The sequence below is a fragment of the Electrophorus electricus genome, chromosome 5 (assembly GCF_013358815.1).
Source record: "Electrophorus electricus isolate fEleEle1 chromosome 5, fEleEle1.pri, whole genome shotgun sequence".
NCBI lineage: Eukaryota > Metazoa > Chordata > Actinopteri > Gymnotiformes > Gymnotidae > Electrophorus > Electrophorus electricus.
In genome coordinates, this window is record NC_049539.1 from 4,952,786 (window position 1) to 4,974,188 (window position 21,403).

Consider the following 21,403-nt stretch of genomic DNA (forward strand, 5'->3'; position numbering starts at 1 on the left):
TCTTGTACAGATTTTAGTTTTGTGGTGCTATCCTCAGTCACACTGCAGTTACAGTACATGCCTGACTCTTTTAAAATCTATAGTTTGGTGTCATTTTCCTTTTTTGTATTCTCTCTCTCTCTCTCGTTTATTCCAGCGCATATTAAGAACATGACGCTACTCTCTGTACCCTACCAGCGGGAGAGACTGCCCAGGGCGGATGTCCTGTGATGAGTCTAGAGCTCTGCCTACAATACTGTTGAGTCCCACTTTGTATCCATCCGGGGTTAACACACAGACAGACAGACAAACGTGCAAAGTTTGAAACTTTCACAAAGTGTAAGAAATACGAGGCACACACACACTCGTCCATGCATTTTTGTGATCCTAACCAGCCCATCACTGCACTGTCTCTCCATCCTTGTTTCTTTATTTTGCCTGAAGGCCATTTATCATTGGAGCCAAAGGTCACTGACTCCACTGTGTACTATTTATTACACAAGCCTGTCTTCTGGAGCTTGTTAGGCAAGACAAGGAAAGTTTATTTATACGGCACCTTTCTTGGACAGTGGCAATTTGAAGTGCTTCACATAAGAATTGCTACATGGAGGAATAAAATGATTCATTTAAATTGAAATAACCTTTTTTTAAAAAGAATAATTTAACATTTCCTAGAGGTGCTAGTTGATTTAGATCTCTATTTGAAATTCGTTCCATTTAAAATGGTGCTAAAACTATACATTTAAAATGTTGAGATAAAAGATTAAAATGAAGATGGAATAAATTAAGAATCAAAAGAAATAAAAGTTCAGTGCAGTGCTACATGAGCTAAGGGAACAGTGTTTAAACTGAGCAAAAAGCCTCGTAATGTAAAAACATTTGCAGTTTAGATTTAAAAGTGTCTAGTGTTAGGGCTCTTCTAATATTCTCAGTGGTGGTTTTTACCACTATACAAACCACGCAAATGTGTGGGGCCCCTGCTAGCCTCAAGTTTGGCTGAAAAAACAAACATAAAACCTCCAAAACATGAATAAAAGCGTAACAATTTGCAGTGTTTGGCATTAAATAGATACCATAACATGCTAGCTAGAACCCAGAGACCCCATTAGACCCCAGACATAACTGCTTGGGGCCCCAGACATTTCAAATCCTCTTCCTGAATATTCTCTCACAACTGGTTCCATTTCAAAACAGCATAATAGCTGCCTCTCCATGCTTAAGATCAACACTGGACAACTCTGACTAGTTTCTAATGGTCTGAGTTCTGCTCAGTTCAACGCGGCAGCATATTGGATAGATACGCTAGTCCTACACCATTAAGTGATTTACAGACCCAGTGTAGGGACCAGTAATAATAGACAGTGTACCGAGCCAGTGTAGGGATTTAATAATTGGCAAGATATGCTCCTTTCTTTTGCTCCTAGTGATAGTTCTGGCAGTGACATTTTGTTACAAAAGACTACAAAATTAAAACATCTGTTCATAGCATTTTAGAAGAGGAAGAGGACCACAGCTGTAGTGTACTGTTCTGTGTAGCTAGCATTTAGGGAAACATATTAATTGTAAGGGAAATATTCAGAATTAACTGAAACGTGAATGAGGTATTAACTTTAGCATCATCTTCGACATTTCATTGCAATTTTTCATCTGCCATGTTACCCTCACAGAGAAGTGAGGAATGAAACATTCTTAAGGTATTTTTGACCTCTACAGGTCAAAGCACTTTGTTTAGCTGCCTTTCTAAACTCTACACCTCTTCTTCAATGCGCCTTGTGCGTTTTTTCCATAGCTTACTATTGCCTTGAAGCTGTAAGCATAGTTCAGAGAGCTGACATAACCAAAAAGCTTCTGGGCATGTAAGGTGTGCTTTGGTAGTCCATTTTATAAGCTGCTATTCTTCTCAATCAATTCAGATTATCATCACCCGATATGTTCCAGATGCGCAATAGTTAATAACGCAGCACCGCGGAGCACAGCATTACTGTAGGAGGAAAACTGTTTTCTACAAGCCTTCACATGTCGGAGCAGTCCTTCATCAACCCTCAAGGCCAATTAGACTGATGCCGTTCACTCACGTGGAAGACTATGGCGCCTACACCCAAGCTTGCCCTGAGGAACGCACGTGCAGTTCACCGAAAAAAGCTAACGTGGCTAATGCTGACCAAAAACTGGTGGTCATCAGCTAGCGTGCTCTTATTTGCATAATCTTACTCGCTGTCAGCTGCTATTAACGACATAGCATTAAAGTATTCCCTTACAATGCAGTGGTTGGTACAGTGGTTCAACCCTCACCTGAGTGCTCTGTACTATACCAAAAAAGGTCCTTCAGCAAGGCTTCTAACACTACATCTGACTACTTCTGTAACACTGAAAAGTGTAACTCTGGTTATGTGCCAAATGTAGTTGTGCTGCCAAGCTGCTGATTACAGGAGAATTGTGGGTGTGCTTTACTTTACTAACCAGTCTTGGTTATGTGGTCCAACTAGAATGCAGTGGCCTATTAAATTAACTTTATTTGCTTCACCCTTTAAAGGAATTTATTGTGGGATGCTGGGCACACTAAAAGCACTTCTCATACCTGAAGGTCTATTATTTTACAACAGTCTTCACAATTGCTATACTAATGTGTTTAGAATGAATGTAGTCTCCTGTTTACAATACACAATTTATTAAATTGTCTAAAAATTTTTTTTTAAAAATGAATAATAATAAGTAACTCTGTCAAGACAACTGTTGATGGCAGGCCCTTTAATCAAGGACACTGTTAGACAGAAGGCCTTGGGAGACGCCAGAGGTGAAAAGACGGTTCTGCTCCTCTCCTACGTCACTGCTGATGCTTTAATGAGCGCGCGTGTGGACAGGACAACAGCTGCCTGACACCCGAGCCCACTAGGTGAACACATGCATACTTCGGTATTCCCACCTAGAGCCAGTGTGACTCTGAGCAGGGCAAGCGGCCAAAAGTGACATCCAGATAGCAGGACATGCTGCAGAAAGCAGGTCAAAGAAGGTTTATGTGAATTCAATGGATGCCATGAGATTAGTATGGAATCTGTCGTCTTCTCTATTGGTTTGTTTAGAGTTGCTGATGGAGACCTAGTCAGGAACTGGATTTTTTTTATGTTGTTGTTTTGCTTTGCCATGCAGCAGAAGCTAAGTGTTTAGGCTGTCTGATTGGACCAGCAGTGTCACACGGTGGAATTACATAACATGAGCATGCATGTGTCATACATGCGAATAATTGTTTGCTAAGTCTTCTAATTCCCCTTCTCTTACAGTTTGGGGGAACATTATGAGAGCTGAATGGTGGTTTAGGTGAGGGAGTTAATGCCATGGTTATGTGCTGGTTTTGGTATACACGCGCACACACACCTACTGTAGTGTGTAGTGCTGTATTGTGTATATACACACCTACTGTATGCTGTATTATATATATGCTGTAGTAGAGTATGCTGTGTGTGTATATATATATATATATATATATATATATATATATATATATATATATATATATATATATATATATATATATATATATATACACACACACACACACACACACACACACACACACACACACACACGTACATGTACATATACCTACTAGGCAGTCAGCCATATAAGCTGTTTGTTTCTGTTCTTTGCTGATCTGACATATGGAAAACAATCCTGTCAACACCCTGTTAAGGACTCTGCTATTAGTATGGCACACACTGTCACAGACATGCTTATATGTGTGGAGTGTGGAGGAGTGTTGTGTGTGTGGGTGGGTGGGGCATAGTGTGCGTTGGTGATCACACAACAGCTCCAGGCTCCTGGACTCCATGCAGGGAAACCTGCTCAGTAACATAAACCACAACATCGGCAGCATAAACTGGCCAGCGCAGACGACACGGCCAAAGGAGGACAGCTGATGTTGACTCCAGAGAGGCACAGGCACCGTGCTGAAATGTAGAGTGTTTTCCCCCATTACAGATGGAACTGTACCACAGTACGCTCACAAGACCACCCCCCACTACTGTTAACTGTGGAAAGGTGCAAATTGTCGTTCTCATTAGGAATGTGAATATGCTCGCTAGTGAACATAGCTGATAGTAAATAAATAGCAACAAGTAGCAATATTAATTCAATAGTGGTCATATAGTTCATATTGCAATGTTTAGTTTTGGTCTTTTGGTTTTAAATTACTCAATCGTCCGAGCACACTGAAATTTTAAAGCCTGAGTCAAATGTCCATACACAGCGGCACATAAACTAATACTCTCTATACTGAAAAAGAAGAGAATGTTGTTTTTTCCACTTTAAACTGCTGAACCGGATGTTTTGTTTGATGGATCAAACTGATTTATTCAGTTTGGAGTGGGTTTTTTTTCAGCACAGGTAGGTTGTCTTTGTTTTGTTTAGGTTGTATAAGTATTGAGAGAGAACACAGTCTATACTCTGGCTGTTTGTTTGCTGGGGAAAAGGTGTCTTTGCTGGTGCAGGTGTGCTACAACAGGTTGGTGGGGAAAGATTACACCGCTGCATACCACATGGCCGTCGTGGATGGCACTGACTGTCACCTCTTTGATCTTTCACACTGGGAATGAGATGATCCATATTTTGAGCAGAGCTGAAGGGTCAGGATGTTGTCATGGAAGAGAGGTGCCATCACAAGGAGGGAGCACTCTCGTCCGTCTCGTTTACCCAGGTCTTGAAACATATTTTATGTTATTTATTAATTGTCCTTCACTTTTTTACAAGATGGCAAAGAAGGTCAACCACTTCACTTCAGAACAACAAGAAATGATCCAAAACTTCAAGAGAATTTAATGTATTTGAATAACTCAGTAAGACAACTTACTGGATGCTGGAAAAATTATAACTCAAGTTTGTTCAACTTATGCTGATCTAAATCACACTTGAATATTACATGCTTCTTCATCCACCTTTATATGGCTCTCCCAAAAAAACATTAACAACAACAACAACAAAAGAATTCTTTAAATTCACCTTAGAATCCATAAAGAACCCATTCAACTAATACTGACTAATACTAATTTGACAGGTTGTACTATGGTGCACATGTGCTTTTATCTTCCTCAAGTAAGCATGTATACCTCAGCAGCTTGGTGAGCTTTTGCATTTATCTTGTACGAAAGATGGGCCAGATCCTTTGATTACACACCCCCAAGTTTTGCCATTAGCTGAGAGGTACCGAATGAAATGGCCAGTGTATATGGTGCGGTGAACTGCAGTTGGATATGAGAGTGGATACATCCTGTGTGTGGGTCAGTTTCTGTGTGCGTACACACCATGTCTTTCTGTTGAGCGGTTGCATAACGCTGTCATGAAATGCTCTGATCTGAATGTCCAGATTCCAGCATGTCCCTCCAAACAGGGCATTACTGTTGGACTGGGGGGTGTATCAGGAGGCAAATCTAACAGGAGAGCAGCAAATATATTCAGGTCGAAATACAGAGAACTGCGTTAATAAAAATCTACTTGAGTGAATGTGAGTAACAGAGTTAATTAAATAAAACTACTCTGATCAAAAGCAGTTCAGACAGTAATGATCACTTCTGCATGGTCACACATCTGCATTTAGGACACATGAGTTGAATCACATGAATTATAACTTAACTATTGCAAGACTGCTCATTCCCTTTTGCCTGGTAATAAGGAAGAATGTGGTGATAGCCAATCAGAAATGATCTGCATATGTAGGTGTTAAAGTCTGGAAAAGGGGAATGAAAAATGAATTGATTAATTCATTCATTTGTCCTGAACAAACATACTGTATAATACAAAAAAAAAAAAAAAGTTTAAAAACTGAAAGTTCATTCCCATCGACTGTGGAAATTTCATTCAGAAATGAGAATTCTGCCACACAACAAAAGGCCTGTAATACTGTACTGGAGTTGTCTACTTTCTGGATTCATATATTTTGCCTGTGCTTTTGAACTGTCAGCAATGTCAGTTCAGAAGATGAGATAGCAGGCCAAATCCACACATAAAGTGCGGTTTAGCAGAGGGATAACACACACATTCTGTCTCAGATTGGATGGAAAAGGGGTGCGTGTAGCTTTTTAGGGGTTGTTCCTGTCTCTCTCCCTGCAAACAGCAGTATGGATATGAATGTGTGGAATTCCCCTCACCCACTCCAGTCTGGAGCCTAGGTGATAGTCCATGCATTTTTGGAAAACACAGACTCAGCTTGTCAACACAGTGACTACCTCCTGTGACTTCCATTTTCCTTACAGATTTGCAAATTCCACATTCAGGATGCCTACAGTTGTGCTCGACATTACTGTACATTTTGAGTACACCGTGTAAAATATAATCTGAACTAAAGTGTTTAGTGAAACAGTTTATATGGTTTGGACACAGGCGTATAGCTAACCAAAAATTGCATTGTTGTGTGTGAATGTGATTATATACTTTAATACTATATTTTTGTGGGGTGTAGCAAACACTTTTATTGTACATGTATTGCTAGTGGTTTTGTTTATGCAGTGTCTTTGGGTGCTTGGAAATTGTGCTTGTTATTGTTATTATTATTAAGTCATATATTTGGTGCAGAAAAGAAAACAAAAAACAAACAAACAAATAATATAAATGGTAGTAAAAAGGATACAGAAATGAAAACAATACCAGGACATAATAGTTGGCACCATTTGTTCAATTTGAAACAAAGGACAATTTCAGACTAAGCCATGATTAATTAGAAATTAGACATGGCTCTCCCCCTCTTGTTGGTGCTCACATGACTTTAATTAGGCTGTGAGTGGTAGTGGTGATGCCTTAAGGCAGGTTGGTTGTCCCCGTCCCTGGTTCACAGTGTCACACAGGACAGTTGTCTGAGCTGCTATGATAGCCAAGACACAAGCCATCTAAAAGGCATGAGACTCCAAGGACCCTGGAATCCCTGCTTTCACAGTTGGAAATGTCAAGATGTTTACCACTCATGGAACAGACAATAACGTTCCAGGACGCGGTAGAAAGAGGAAAATTAATAACAGAACCCTTTGATAGTTTGCCTGAAGTATGGAAAGAAACCATATACAGCATCCAAGGCACGTTAGGCTGAACTAGTGACATTCGGACTGATAGTTTCAACCTGTACTACGTGCTGAACACAAAGAACCGCACTACGGGCAAAGGCCGGTGAGGACCCTGCTGCCTAAAGAAAGGCAAACAAAGGGGTAACTCAACTTTACCAAAAGTCACGGTGCATAGGCAAAACCCGATCCTTCTGGCAAAGGGTTTACGGAGAGAGGAAACCAAAACGGGGCTCTCTGACAATGCAGAGCAGTGTTTATCGATGACAGACGCCTATAAGGAAGAGTGCACCCTGCCCACAGTGAGAGAGGCTGCAGAATCCAGAATCTGGCAGGGCTGCTTTGCTGCTTGTGCAGATGGAGGCCTTGAACATAATACAAAAATAATGAAATCTGAGAATTCTCAAGCCGCTTTTGAACAACATGTGCTCCTCCGTGTAAGGGAACTGAGTTTGGCTGAACAAAAACGGGTCCTCCTGCAGCACGACAGAAAACAAAAACAAACAGGCAAATATACAGCCAGAAGGAAAAGTGGACTGTTGCAAACCGGCCAGCTGTGAGTCCCGATCTACTGGGGACAAAGAGCTTCGCATTCATGAGCCTGAAAGAGAGAAGTGGGACATACTGGCCAATGGGTGCAGGTTGCTCAGGCATGGCCACAATAAACATCTGGAATCTGTCACTGATACTACCTTTAATCCCATCTGTGTCATGTACTGTTTCTTCTATTTGTTTCTTTGAAATGACTGCATACATGTTGAACGGCGGTCTCTGTTAAATAATTTGACAGGATATGATGTGCTACATTAAGCTATATAGCAGTGGTATTCAAATCTGGACCCCAAATAAATCCGGTTCTGGATTTTGTAATTCTTGTAGCTGACTGTATGATTAATGTAACTGATTGACCACTCTGTCATTATACCGCACTCCTAGGGAGGGAAGAACATCTGTAGGATCTGGACTTTGAAGAGACTGTCTGCTCTGTAGTTTGCTCCTCTGGTCTGGTAATGAATTTGAATGATGTCCGTCCATCTGCAGGTATTGCTATTCTTCTGAGGATCACTGATTACACAGCCATGTGCTTTCTGGAGCCAAACGACTGCTGAGAGGCTGCTAGAGAACATATCACATGCCTTCATAAACCAGAAGTAGTGGTGTACTGACATATACATGCCTTTAGATGAGCATATTGGTTCTGTCTAATTATGTGTCACAGTATATATGCAGGTTAATTCCTCGTTCACACACACAACTAACACACTAACATGTCTGCCTTTCAAGGCTGCATTCTGTTAATTTGGTCAGATTCTGGATAGTAGTTTTTTAATGAAGTTGGTTGAGTTTCTCAGTTTCTCAGAACCACTGGTGATCTTGAGTCACAAAACTGGAACTTATTATTTAGGCTGTAATATTAACCTACATTGCTCATCCTCTAAAACCACCACCAAAGAACTTTTTACTGCTAGCAAGAGAAAACCTGATCACTTTAAATGAACAACATTTAGCTAAATAGCATTGCTAACTACATTAGAAGTCCTTGTGGAACTATAACACTGACCTTTTACTTAATAAAAGGACAACACACACCAGGGTCTCAATTTGGCTCAGTAACACTTAGTATCACCTGCGTGAACAGTGCTATTTGCTGGGTGGGTTTGGAATAGATGTTTGTAGTGTTCGGGCAGGTGGCTATTTTGAGAAAGAACACCCTGTGCTGTCAGCATGTGTATACATATATACACACCTGTCCATCAGAGAGCCTAGGTAGATATATACACCTGTCCATCAGAGAGCCTGTAAACACCTGGGCCCCATTCATAGCAGGCAGCCAGACAGTAGTGTCACGGACAGGGATGAGGTAACAAGATGTCGGTCTCTGCCTATTCAAACAAGATACTAAATAACAGGTTAGTCAGTTAAAGTGAATTAGTAATTCTTGTTCTTTTCTCACAGAAATAGGCCGACATTTGCAACATAGGGTTCAGCACATAGTTCACTATAGCATAATGCATCATTTCTTTCACTGAGCCTGGACAGAGCAAACGCTTATAACAAATGGCATTTTCCACCTAGAGGTAACCCAGCACGTTCTCCATAGACGTCCCCCTGCAGTTTACACGTTAAACAGTGCGTGTAGATGCACTGTAGGTTCAACTGTCCTGCTGCGGAACAGCTGATAAAAGCTAGCACCACTGCCCTGGGGTCACTTACAGAGAGCATGGAAAATGTTGCCCATTTACTAAAGTTGCTGTGATGCAAAACCACAAAGTGCTGGATGTTATTATTTCTGACCATCGGCTAGAACGCAATAAGCAATAAGACTTATCTGTTGATCAGTAGGGTTCGGTATTCATCCAGTGTGAGGATCTGCTGTGCTGCAATCACTGAAAAACAGAACCATCTCATTCCTTGATTCTCATGGAAGGTACTGAGTCCCTGGAAAGCCAGAAACGCCATATTTTGTACATTTTGTTCCACATGTGCATACGCCTGACCGTGTGCCTCTAGTCTTGGGTGGATCTCTTTCGCCATCTAGTGGCGACATCCTACCTCAAGGCATGATATCAAAAATCTTTTTTTGAATTCGTTAATCATAATAAACAGTCTGAAATTCCATTTAACAATGAAAAACTGATTGACTTACTATAAAATTTAAGACCTCCTTGTACAAGGCAGAGTGCATACACAAAGAACCAGGTCCACCAGAATATTGACAGTGTGTGGGACATTTGGCGCACCCAAGATATGTAAATGTGCTGGGACTTGTTTATGTTCCAGGGCCTGGATGGGTGGAGCTTGGGGTTGGGGTTGTGGATGGGGGTGGGTTTGGGTGGTGTAAACAACTCCACTCTGTAAGAGCCTCAGTGTTGTTGAAAAAAGCAGCAGCAGCAGTTAAAAAAAAAAAAAAGAATTAAATTATGCAAAAAAAAAGCGTCAACCTCTAAATGCCTAAAAAATCTCTACAACATGTCAACCTCTAGGAATACGAGTTCATCTGAAGGGGACAAGTGAAGACGGGGTTTCTTTCAAGCAGGAAGACCATAAACGTGGGTCCTCACTCTCAAAGTCAAAGTCTACTCTTCACCACACATGAAGTGCATGTGTGCCATGCCTCCAATAAAAGAACTTCCCAAAGATCTCCGAAAAAGTGTTACCGAGGCTCAGCAGGCTGAAGAGGGTTACAGGACCATTTCTAAAGTGTTTGGCTTCCACTAATCCTGTGAGGCAGATGATATACAGATGGAGGAGATTTAGCTCAAGTATTACTCTCCCAAGGCGTGCTCATCCAGCCAAAATCACTCTACGTGTGTGGTGAGTAATATTACAGTTGTCACAAATAACCCCAGCGACCATCTAAGGACCTGCAGGCCTCTCTTGGGTTGAGTATCATCAATGTTCAGGAGTCCACCGTCAGGACATCACTGAACGAGAACCAGCGTGCATGGCAGGAGAGAGCCACCCATCTCCAGAAATGACACTGCTGCCCGTCTGAAGTTCGATGAAGACCACATGGATAAGCCAGAAGCCTTTTGGGTGAGTGTTGTGTTGGCAAATGAAGCCAAAATAGAACTTTTTAGGTTTAAATGAAGTCTTGCATCTGGTGAAAAGAAGGAAAGAGTGGGGAAAGACTCCAAAGGCGCAGCAGTTGGGTTCTCTTTGCTTAGTGTTATGGGTTAGATGAAGCTATGATCACAGTTCAGATCGAATTTATGCTGAGAATTGTAAAAGGTTCACAAACTTTCACATTGCAGTAGTTTTGAACACCAGTGTAGACATTCATTATATATATATTCATACAAAACATACATACATACATACATGCATACTTTTACAGTCATGCAACATGTCTGTGCAATTCCATTCTAATCTAATATCCCTGAATGTATTGTTCAGATGCTCCTGAAGTGTGTAAACTGTGCCTAACAGCACCATCTACTGGAGAGAATAGATGATGACCAGATAGAACAGGAAGGCCCAGCTTTGGCCATTGAGAGGCTAGAGGCCAGCTGGGTTTAGTGATTTCCTTGCTCATATACACCAGGTTCCACTCAGCCCTTTGTTACCAGGTTTAGTTGAGACTGGACTCAGGCAACACTAACACAGAGGATTTTCCTTCAGCTCCTGGACGTGCCGCATGTTTCTGGTTGTGATGTCCTCCCCAGATGTCCACACACAGAGAACATGTGGTTATGCTATCTGACCCTGAAGCATCCTGACATCTCACCTGTTCATTACAGCACAGAAAACAATGTTAGAAAAAAATCAGATCTTTACTGCAATAAGGTCTTGCAGATTTGCTATGGACCACGTCACAATGATTTAAAATGGGTTGGTTTATAAGTAGACGAATATTGAAATGGAGCCGAAACACTGATTGATATTCTCAGTAATGGCCTTTCCTAGTATATAACATTTAGGATTGCTGTTCGTGATTGGTGGATGTTGGGGACATCAGTAGTGGGCTCAGGTTACTGGAGCTGAAATGTCATGCCAGGGCTGTGTGAATAATGGAGCAGGTGTTGGAGTCAGGGTGAAACCCGACCCTCTGCACCATGAGCACGTGGAGTAGCACCACGCACAGCATACCGCACAGCACACCACACAACACAGCACACAACACGGCATACCGCACAGCACACCGCATGACATACCGCATGACACACCACACAGCATGCCATGAGCACACCACATAGCACACCATGTCGTACACCACATAGCACACCATGTAGCACACCACATGGCACACCACACGGCATATGTCACGGCACGCCACGAGCATGCCACAACACACCGCATGCCATGAGCACACCACACAGCATGCCACGAGCACACCATGTAGCACACCACATGGCACACCACCACGAGCACACCACATAGCACACCGCACGGCATATGTCACGGGCATGCCTTATATCACACCACATAGCATATCACACAACACAGCACACAACATGGCATACCGCACAGCACACTGCATAGCACACTGCATGGCACACCACATAGCACACTGCACAGCACGCCACGAGCACACCACATAGCACACCACATGGCACACCACCATGAGCACACCACATAGCACACCACATGGCACACCACCACGAGCACACTACATAGCACACAGCACGGCATATGTCACGGCACACCATGAGCATGCCTTATAGCACACCACACAGCACATCACAAGTACACCGGGTAGCACACCGCACGGCACACCACACAGCACACCACGAGCACACTGAATAGCACATAACACAGCACACTGCACAACACACTACGAGCAAACCGTGTAGCACACCGCGTGGCACACCACATGCACACTCAGGAACCAGCAATACAGCACACCACGAGCACACCAGGTAGCATAACACTTCACAGGGAGACCTGGCTGTGCATGCAGTCGCTCTAAACCTTGCTGCCTGCAATGCATGGTAAACAGAGGGTTCAAAAGAAGTCTTTCTCATACCTCATCATTAAAAAAAATGAAAAGAAATAAGCATTTTAAAAATGCTGATGAAATGGAAGTTTGGTGAAATAGAAGTTTGCTATCAGGTAACATGGAGCAGATCCATATCCAATCCATGTAGACTCTCCACTGGTGTCCCCCAGTGCTCAGTATTAGGGCCTCTTCTCTTCTCTTTGTATACTCATTCTCTTGGTGATGTATCATCTTCTTATGGCTTCTCCTACCACTGCTATGCTTATGACACCCAATTATTTCTTTCCATTCTCGAACACGCAGGTCTCCAGATGTCTCTCAGCTCTCTTGACTGACACTGCGTCATGGATGAGAGCCAACCACTTGCAACTCAACCCCACTAAAACCGAGCTTCTTTACATCCCAGGATCTCCTAGCCCTTACCATGACCTCACAGTTTCCTTCAAGAGCTTCCTTTCTCTCGCAGGAAACTGCCCAGGTAATTGTGCAGTCTCTTGTGATCTCAAAGCTAGACTACTGCAACTTGCTACTTGCTGGTCTTCCTCTAAGAGCCATCAGACCTCTACAAATTGTCCAGAATGCGGTAGCACGACTGGTTTTCAATCTTCTGCAGTTCACACATCAAGCCACTTCTGCGTCCCTTCATTGTCTTCCAATAACTGCCGGCATCAGATTTAAAGCCTTGATGCTCGCCTACAAAGCCAAAAATGGACCAGCCCCACCATACATGAGGTCAATGGTCAAAGCCCAATCTGTACCTTGAGTACTTCAAACCACAAGTACGGCTTGGTTTGAAATACCATGCTTCAAGTCTCATGAAAGACAAACATGGAGACTATTCTCTGTCCTGGCCCCTCGATGGTGGAACGAACTTCCGCTTGCTGTCCCTTGCAGTCCTCAGACGTAGACTGAAGATCCATCTATTTGTAGAATGTTTAAATGACCATTGACCCTGCTCCTATGTTGACCAACTGAAACTCTAGTACTTATTGTAGGGTATTGTTTATTGCACTGATGTTGACTGCTCCTGTGTTGACTAACTGAAACTCTAGCACTTTATTGCACTTATTGTTGTCTGAGATAGAGCTTATGTATTTTGCACTTCTAGTCATCAGCATTGATCCCTGTATTTCAGCAGCATTCTAGTTCATTGGTATCTTGGGCTCTAACCTACTGTACCGGCTAGGATGTATTCTATAAGTAAATGACAAAGCACTTTTGTAATTCGATCTGGATAAGAGCCAAATATTGTAAATGTAAATAAACAGGGAGCACTCAGGGGTGCATGCCTCTGAGTACAGTTACTAGGCGATCCTGAGTCATTTACAGCTGCACAGGCCTTAAGGACCCTGCATTTTTTAGATGCTCGTTTCCATATTCAGTACAGTGTCTATTCTAGATGACAGTGTCTATTCTAGATGACAATGTCTGTTCCTGATCAGGTGGCTCAGAAACAAACCACAGGAAACCAGTGTATTGGGAGATTTCCTCACAAATGTTGCTTCTAATTGGGTGCAGTTTGGACAGACAACTTATAGCATCTATGAAGAAATGAATTGTCAAAGAGTTCCTCAGTGGCTGATGTGTTATTGTTTGGAATCGGCTTCTTTTAGCCTATCTGCCTCCAAACGTACGTGCTCCTAAAACATTCATTAATTACCTTAGGATTTATAGCTCAGACCAATGTACTAAGGTCTGTGTTTTTTTATTATATGGAATTATGTGTAGAATCCTGTCTTGCATGTTGCAAAGCATATATGCCTGGCTATTATTATTGTTAGATATAGCCTAATCTAAACTGTGGATCACTGCAAAGATTCCTGACAATGACGTAGACAGCTTGACATGAAAGGTCAGGTGCGAGTCTTCACTGCCAAGCTTGCCATCGTGGAGTGATCTTAGAGACATGCATGGAGCCAAAGGTCGAGTTGCAGGATCCACTCTTCTCCGTCGAACCAACAATAAGGGCTCCTCTCTCAAAAGAACCCGCTTAAATATTCATGGGGTAAGCCATACCTGTTCCAGGTAACTGATGCTAACATCCTGTACCGTGATAGAGGGTGTGTGTGTGTGTGTGTGTGTGTGTGTGTGTGTGTGTGCGTGGTCAGTGCAGTTTTTCTCTTTCTCCTGCTCACACAGTGGGAGTTCCACGAGCTAGCTGACATATTCTGCACAAACACAACACTGACTACTGTGAGACCATGAATGGTCCTTGCCTTGCGTTTTGAAGCTTGCTGGTATCTTTTTACATTGTCACGCCGGAAACATCCGTCACTTGTGGTGTTTCGATGCATTTTGCAGATGGAGCACCATCGCTGCTGAGGAACTCCAGACCCAAGAGAAAGGGACTCCGATAGTGGCTTGACAGGACTTTGAGGGACTCACTTTGCACTGCTTCGGCATTCGGAGAACGCGATCATGAATCCACTGTGGAATGTGTACAAGAGCAAGGTCATGAATACCTTCAACCCCGACGGCTCTGACAATCCCGCAAACCCGCAGGAACAGGAAATTCCTGAAGAAGTGGTAAGCTTCTACAGGCATGGCACACATATACATGAGGGTCCATTTTAAAGGCATGGTACACAATTACATGAGGGTCCACTTTAAAGGCACGGTACACATTTACATGTGGAGTCCAATTTAAAGGCACAGTACACATTTACATGGGGGTCCACTTTAAATGCACAATACAAATTTACATGAGGGTCCACTTTAAAGGCACAGTATGCATTTACATGAGGATCCATTTTAAAGGCTTGGTACACATTTACATGAGGGTCCACTTTAAAGGCCTGGTACACATTTACATGAGGGTCCATGTTAAAGGCCCGGTACACATTTTCATTCTTCTCGCAGGGAAAGCTTCTAATCCCTCACATCACAATGATCTGCTTCAATAACTTCGTTTAGACACCAGCATTATTTTTGTGTCTTAAAACGCCGTGTAAATCAAATGTCAGGATCACCTTTAAAGTGCACACCTATGGCAGTTTGGAAGAAGAAACACAATGAGTTGAGGGAGGTCAGGCGTGACGGCCGGCCATAACGCTGCAGGTGTGATGTAGCCAAGAGGCGTGGCCTAGCTCTCTGAGGCCTGTGATAACTAAAGCCTGAACTGAGCACATGGGTTTAGAAGGTGTTCCAGTGATTTAGTGGCCGATGAAACGAACACCGCATCCTGTGTTCTGACAGCACGCAGACTGGCGCCACATGGCTTCATGCTTGCCACTTCCTCTGCTCTAGAACCTCAGCCTGGAAAGAGGCAGAGGACTACAAATAACAAGGCATTAGTACTCCACACCATTAAACCCACGTAGATAATGCAGACATGCAGATTACGTGTGCAATTATTACTTTCCATTAATTTAATTTAATTTTCATTAATTTAATTTAATTAATTATTAAGTTTTTGTAGTTAAATTGGGTTTTTAGAGGCAGCAGTTTCAGCAGATTCCTAGTTTCACATTCAAATCTATGTAAAAGCTCAAACAGTCAACAGAGTTTAACATGAAATGTGCTGAATAATATCTCACAGCTCACATGCATCTAGACTGTGGGACACAGTGACTCGCTCATGAACGTCTGCGCTTTGGCTAGGAAGGAGCCACTGCCTTACATAGGTTCTTCACAGGGATGCAGTGCACACATTTAGCGCACTCTTTAGTGCACACTTCAGCTGTGTTTCAGAGCACAAGGCCAGTCTGGCAAACCTGATTTCAGGTGTCTATAATGTTAGCGTTTATAGAATTGTTGTACTATGCTTTAGTATTTGCATTGTGGCATAGTATTGCATATTTATAGTTGCAATAATAGTCCACTACATACAAATCCAGATAATCACTGCCTTTAGGAAATTATTGCCATTATTAATGAAATGCTAGAACAGGTGCGTTAGAACGGAGTTAAAACTCCATTAGCGGGAACGGAGACAGATACTGCAGTGCCCCCTATGGGACTACCTGCGCAATAAACCCTTCTAACACACCAAATTCCACCACAGCCTTCATAATTGGCCAGTGAACTCAATGTGACAGGTACTGACTGTGACTGCTCTGGCTTGACCGGGTCTCTGTTGGTTCGTGTTGGGGCAGGTGACTGAGGTACCACAGGAAAAGGCACCAGTCCAGGAGGATGAGACACCTACCACCGTGTCTCAGTTGGCTAAGAAGGTAAGAGTGGACATAGCTATCATCACCGACCTGCCGTTAAAGTGCTATATAACGTGACCCGTGTACAGTGTGTGTGGGAGAATATTATCAGCATGAATGAATACTGCAAAATGACATAAACCTCAAGCTTGATAAATGTCTTGATAAAGTCGAGTTAACGTACCTGGATACGTAAATATTTCATTTAATAAATGAATGAGTGAATGAATGAAACAATGAATGAGGTCATCTCACATCAAACAAAACTACTAAACAGAAACCTTCATTTGTAAATTGGTTTCTAATGTTGGCTGTATATGAAGCTACAGATGCCTCAACTGGACACAATAGGTGTAGCATCTCGTTAGTCTGAGAGGGAGAGGGAGAGGGAGAGTGAGAGAGTGAGATAGTGAGAGAGAGAGAGAGAGAGAGAGAGAGAGAGAGAGAGAGAGAGTGTGAGTGAAGAATAGTTATAACTCTTGTTTCTCAGGTGCAAGGAGCTGGGGCCATGGGCTGGAAAAGTGTGTCGGCTCTCTTTAATAAAGAAGAGGAGCAGCAGTCAGTGCAGAACCAGCGGCAGCCAGCGGCAGACCAGTGAGTGACACCTCACGCAGCACTCCACATGCGCAGCACTCCACACGCGCAGCACTCCACACGCGCAGCACTCCTCACGCGCAACACTCCTCACGCGCAGTACTCTTCACATGCAGCACTCCACACCTCACACAGCACTCCACACGCGCAGCACTCCACACGCGCAGCACTCCTCACGCGCAACATTCCTCACGCGCAGTACTCTTCACATGCAGCACTCCACACCTCACACAGCACTCCACACGCACAGCACTCCACACACGCGGCACTCCACACACGCAGCACTCCTCGCGCGCAGCACTCCACACGCGCAGCACTCCTCACCTCACACAGCACTCCACACGCGCAGCACTCCACACGCGCAGCACTCCTCACGCGCAGCACTCCACACGTGCAGCACTCCTCACCTCACACAGCACTCCACACGCGCAGCACTCCACACGTGCAGCACTCCTCACGTGCAGCACTCCACACGCGCAGCACTCCTCACCTCACACAGCACTCCACACGCGCAGCACTCCTCACCTCACACAGCACTCCACACGCGCAGCACTCCACACCTCACACAGCACTCCACACGCACAGCACTCCACACACGCGGCACTCCACACACGCAGCACTCCTCGCGCGCAGCACTCCACACGCGCAGCACTCCTCACCTCACACAGCACTCCACACGCGCAGCACTCCACACGCGCAGCACTCCTCACGCGCAGCACTCCACACGCGCAGCACTCCTCACCTCACACAGCACTCCACACGCGCAGCACTCCACACGTGCAGCACTCCTCACGTGCAGCACTCCACACGCGCAGCACTCCTCACCTCACACAGCACTCCACACGCGCAGCACTCCACACCTCACACAGCACTCCACACGCACAGCACTCCACATGCGCAGCACTCCACACGCGCAGCACTCCTCACGCGCAACACTCCTCACGCGCAGTACTCTTCACATGCAGCACTCCACACCTCACACAGCACTCCACACGCGCAGCACTCCACACGTGCAGCACTCCTCACGCGCAACACTCCTCACGCGCAGTACTCTTCACATGCAGCACTCCACACCTCACACAGCACTCCACACGCACGGCACTCCACACACGCGGCACTCCACACACGCAGCACTCCTCACGCGCAGCACTCCACACGCGCAGCACTCCTCACCTCACACAGCACTCCACACGCGCAGCACTCCACACGCGCAGCACTCCTCACGCGCAGCACTCCACACGCGCAGCACTCCTCACCTCACACAGCACTCCACACGCGCAGCACTCCACACGCGCAGCACTCCTCACGTGCAGCACTCCACACGCGCAGCACTCCTCACCTCACACAGCACTCCACACGCGCAGCACTCCACACGCGCAGCACTCCACACCTCACACAGCACTCCACACCTCACACAGCACTCCACACGCGCAGCACTCCACACGCGCAGCACTCCTCACGCGCAACACTCCTCACGCGCAGTACTCTTCACATGCAGCACTCCACACCTCACACAGCACTCCACACGCGCAGCACTCCTCACCTCACACAGCACTCAACACGCGCAGCACTCCACACCTCACACAGCACTCCACACCTCACACAGCACTCCACACGCGCAGCACTCCACACGCGCAGCACTCCTCACGCGCAACACTCCTCACGCGCAGTACTCTTCACATGCAGCACTCCACACCTCACACAGCACTCCACACGCGCAGCACTCCACACGCACAGCACTCCACACGCGCAGCACTCCTCACGCGCAACACTCCTCACGCGCAGCACTCCACACGCGCAGCACTCCTCACGCGCAACACTCCTCACGCGCAGTACTCTTCACATGCAGCACTCCACACCTCACACAGCACTCCACACGTGCAGCACTCCACACGCGCAGCACTCCTCACGCGCAGCACTCCACACGCGCAGCACTCCTCACCTCACACAGCACTCCACACGCGCAGCACTCCACACACGCAGCACTCCTCATGCGCAACACTCCTCACGCGCAGTACTCTTCACATGCAGCACTGCACACCTCACACAGCACTTCAGTAATATATATATATATATATATATATATATATATATATATATATATATATATATATATATATATATATATATAGAACATCCTCTAGTAGAGTTACATTGTTAAATTATCTATATTACAATAGATTATCTTATACAATAGATTAACTGATTTTATTGTCTTTCTGCAGCCCACTGGCAGTCAGGCCCCAGGAAGAGGACAACAAGAACTCGGGATTCTGGGATTCCTTCACCACCAAGTGGCAACAAGCTACAGGGGCGGAGTCAGGTGTGGCAGGGGAGGCTGAGCAGAGTGGACAAGGTTACGTCTCTGAGGGAGGGGCTAATGAAGACCCATCCTCCTTTAAATGGGACTTTGTGACCAACAAACTGGCCGAGCTAAAAAGCATAACTAAGACCACCTAGCCCACAACGCTGGCACTGGGGGGGCGGGGGTGACGTGATGGATGGAAAATGTCAGAGCAAACTCACCAAACCAGGTCAAATTAAACCACGGTGTAAACCATAATCCTTCACCTACCACTCAGGAGCAGACATGCTCGCGACTGGCCTCATTTCAAGGCAGCCTCAGACTCCACAGGTGAGTCCGGGCTCAGATTAATGTAATGATATCAACCAAAGAGATACCGTGGGTTTAGTGGACCTGGATTGGACGTTTTCTTCATGGGAGAGGCGTGAGTACAGCTGCCCCCCAGATTTACTGTGTAATCTCTTCTCTGGCTTCCTGCTTTATTCATAGTGCTGCTACACAGCAGCTCTTTAGAGAGTTATGCAGTGCAGGCTGCATTCAAATTAGAGACGCACCAAAATAAAGATACCTAATAACCAGGGTATGGTTTAGTCTTGAGGGGATAGTTTAAATAAGTCACGGTAAAAACATCACACAAATATTGATTCTCCTGGATGTAGTGGGGTTAATAAATACTACACTGGTCTACCAGCAGTTTTACATGGTTGGCCCTGCATGATGTCTACATTGACACTGACATGAAGATGTGGAGATGTAAGTATTAGACTGTTGTTTTTTTTTTAAGTGAATGAAGCAGATTAAAGTCACACAAAAGAAACAGAATTTTGTGCTAAACCACAGAGGTGATTTTCCAGTGTTAACTAGAACAAAGATTTTCTTAATAACAAAATGCAGTAACTTATATTTAACATAACAATGACAGAACCGATAAGAGAGTGTGCACTGATAACAGAGCACGCACAGACAGGCGCCTGTGCGCTGACTCGATCGTGCAGTGTGATTTGAAGTTTCCCAGTAGCTAACATGGATTATCCTGCTTCCACTCTGGCTTCTTCATCATCTTTTGCTTTTTGAATCTTACTTTAAGTTCAGACTGATCAACAAAACAGCAAACCTATGCAACAAGTACCTAACTAACAACCAATCATTCAGAACAAAACAAACAAACAAGCAAGCAAACCTGTTCCAGCTCTCTTCAGTTTAATTGTTAGTGTGAGAGACCTCCAAGCACTTGTGGGGAAGTCTGGTGAACGTTGTAAACAGTGGTGTCTGGTCTGTGTAGTTTCACTACTATCTCCGTAATTTTACTTTCTCTGTATTGAAAGCGATGTTGAATGGGTTGTTCTGATTTGTTCTTTTATTTTGTGACAAAATAAAATGCTATGGGAAACAAATGGACATTTGATAAAGTGCTTTTTTGCATAGACAAAATTGGAGTGACTCCCAACATTATTGCATTTAAAAAATTTGGACAGATTTGGACAAAGGCAATAAAAGAAGAAACAAAGTTTCTAACTGCAATTGAAACAACATGGTTCCTGCATCTGTAAAGCCTGAATTAAGTACTGGCATGATAACAAGTGGCATAACTAAGAGGGAGGGACTCCTTTGCCTTTCAAGTCTTTTACTCTTTATATCTATGGGACCTTGAGTGCCCTCTTGTGGTGATTGGCATATTTATTTTCAGGTGCAAAGGAATAACCCAGCACACGGGTCCATGGGGCTGTCTACTACACCGTCGATAGTTATAAGCTCCACCTGACCCATGTCTGTTTGCACTCGTTTTCTCTGTCGGCGCATCATTTGTGTCAATAGTGCAGCTGTCCAGAAGATTTGTCCATAACGCAACGCACAGAATCAGAAGAGTAGCTACCACAAAGCAGAGGCCAGGGGA

The 21,403-nt window shown here is 44.4% G+C and overlaps 1 protein-coding gene across 2 annotated transcripts; it reads left to right on the forward strand.

Moving 5' to 3' along the window:
* Nucleotides 1–9,915: 9,915 nt before the first annotated feature.
* LOC113583550 (uncharacterized protein C1orf232) lies at nucleotides 9,916–20,885 on the forward strand. 2 transcript variants are annotated; one of them, XM_035526414.1, is made up of 6 exons: nucleotides 9,916–10,556; nucleotides 12,763–12,937; nucleotides 14,761–14,985; nucleotides 16,554–16,631; nucleotides 17,101–17,204; nucleotides 19,430–20,885. In XM_035526414.1, the coding sequence occupies exons 3-6, from the start codon at nucleotides 14,878–14,880 to the stop codon at nucleotides 19,662–19,664; spliced, it is 525 nt and encodes a 174-aa protein (XP_035382307.1). In that variant the 5' UTR covers nucleotides 9,916–10,556; nucleotides 12,763–12,937; nucleotides 14,761–14,877; the 3' UTR covers nucleotides 19,665–20,885. The 2 variants fall into 2 exon arrangements, with proteins under 2 accessions (XP_035382307.1, XP_026875730.2); XM_027019929.2 differs by lacking the exons at nucleotides 9,916–10,556; nucleotides 12,763–12,937 and adding an exon at nucleotides 14,416–14,464.
* Nucleotides 20,886–21,403: the final 518 nt, after the last annotated feature.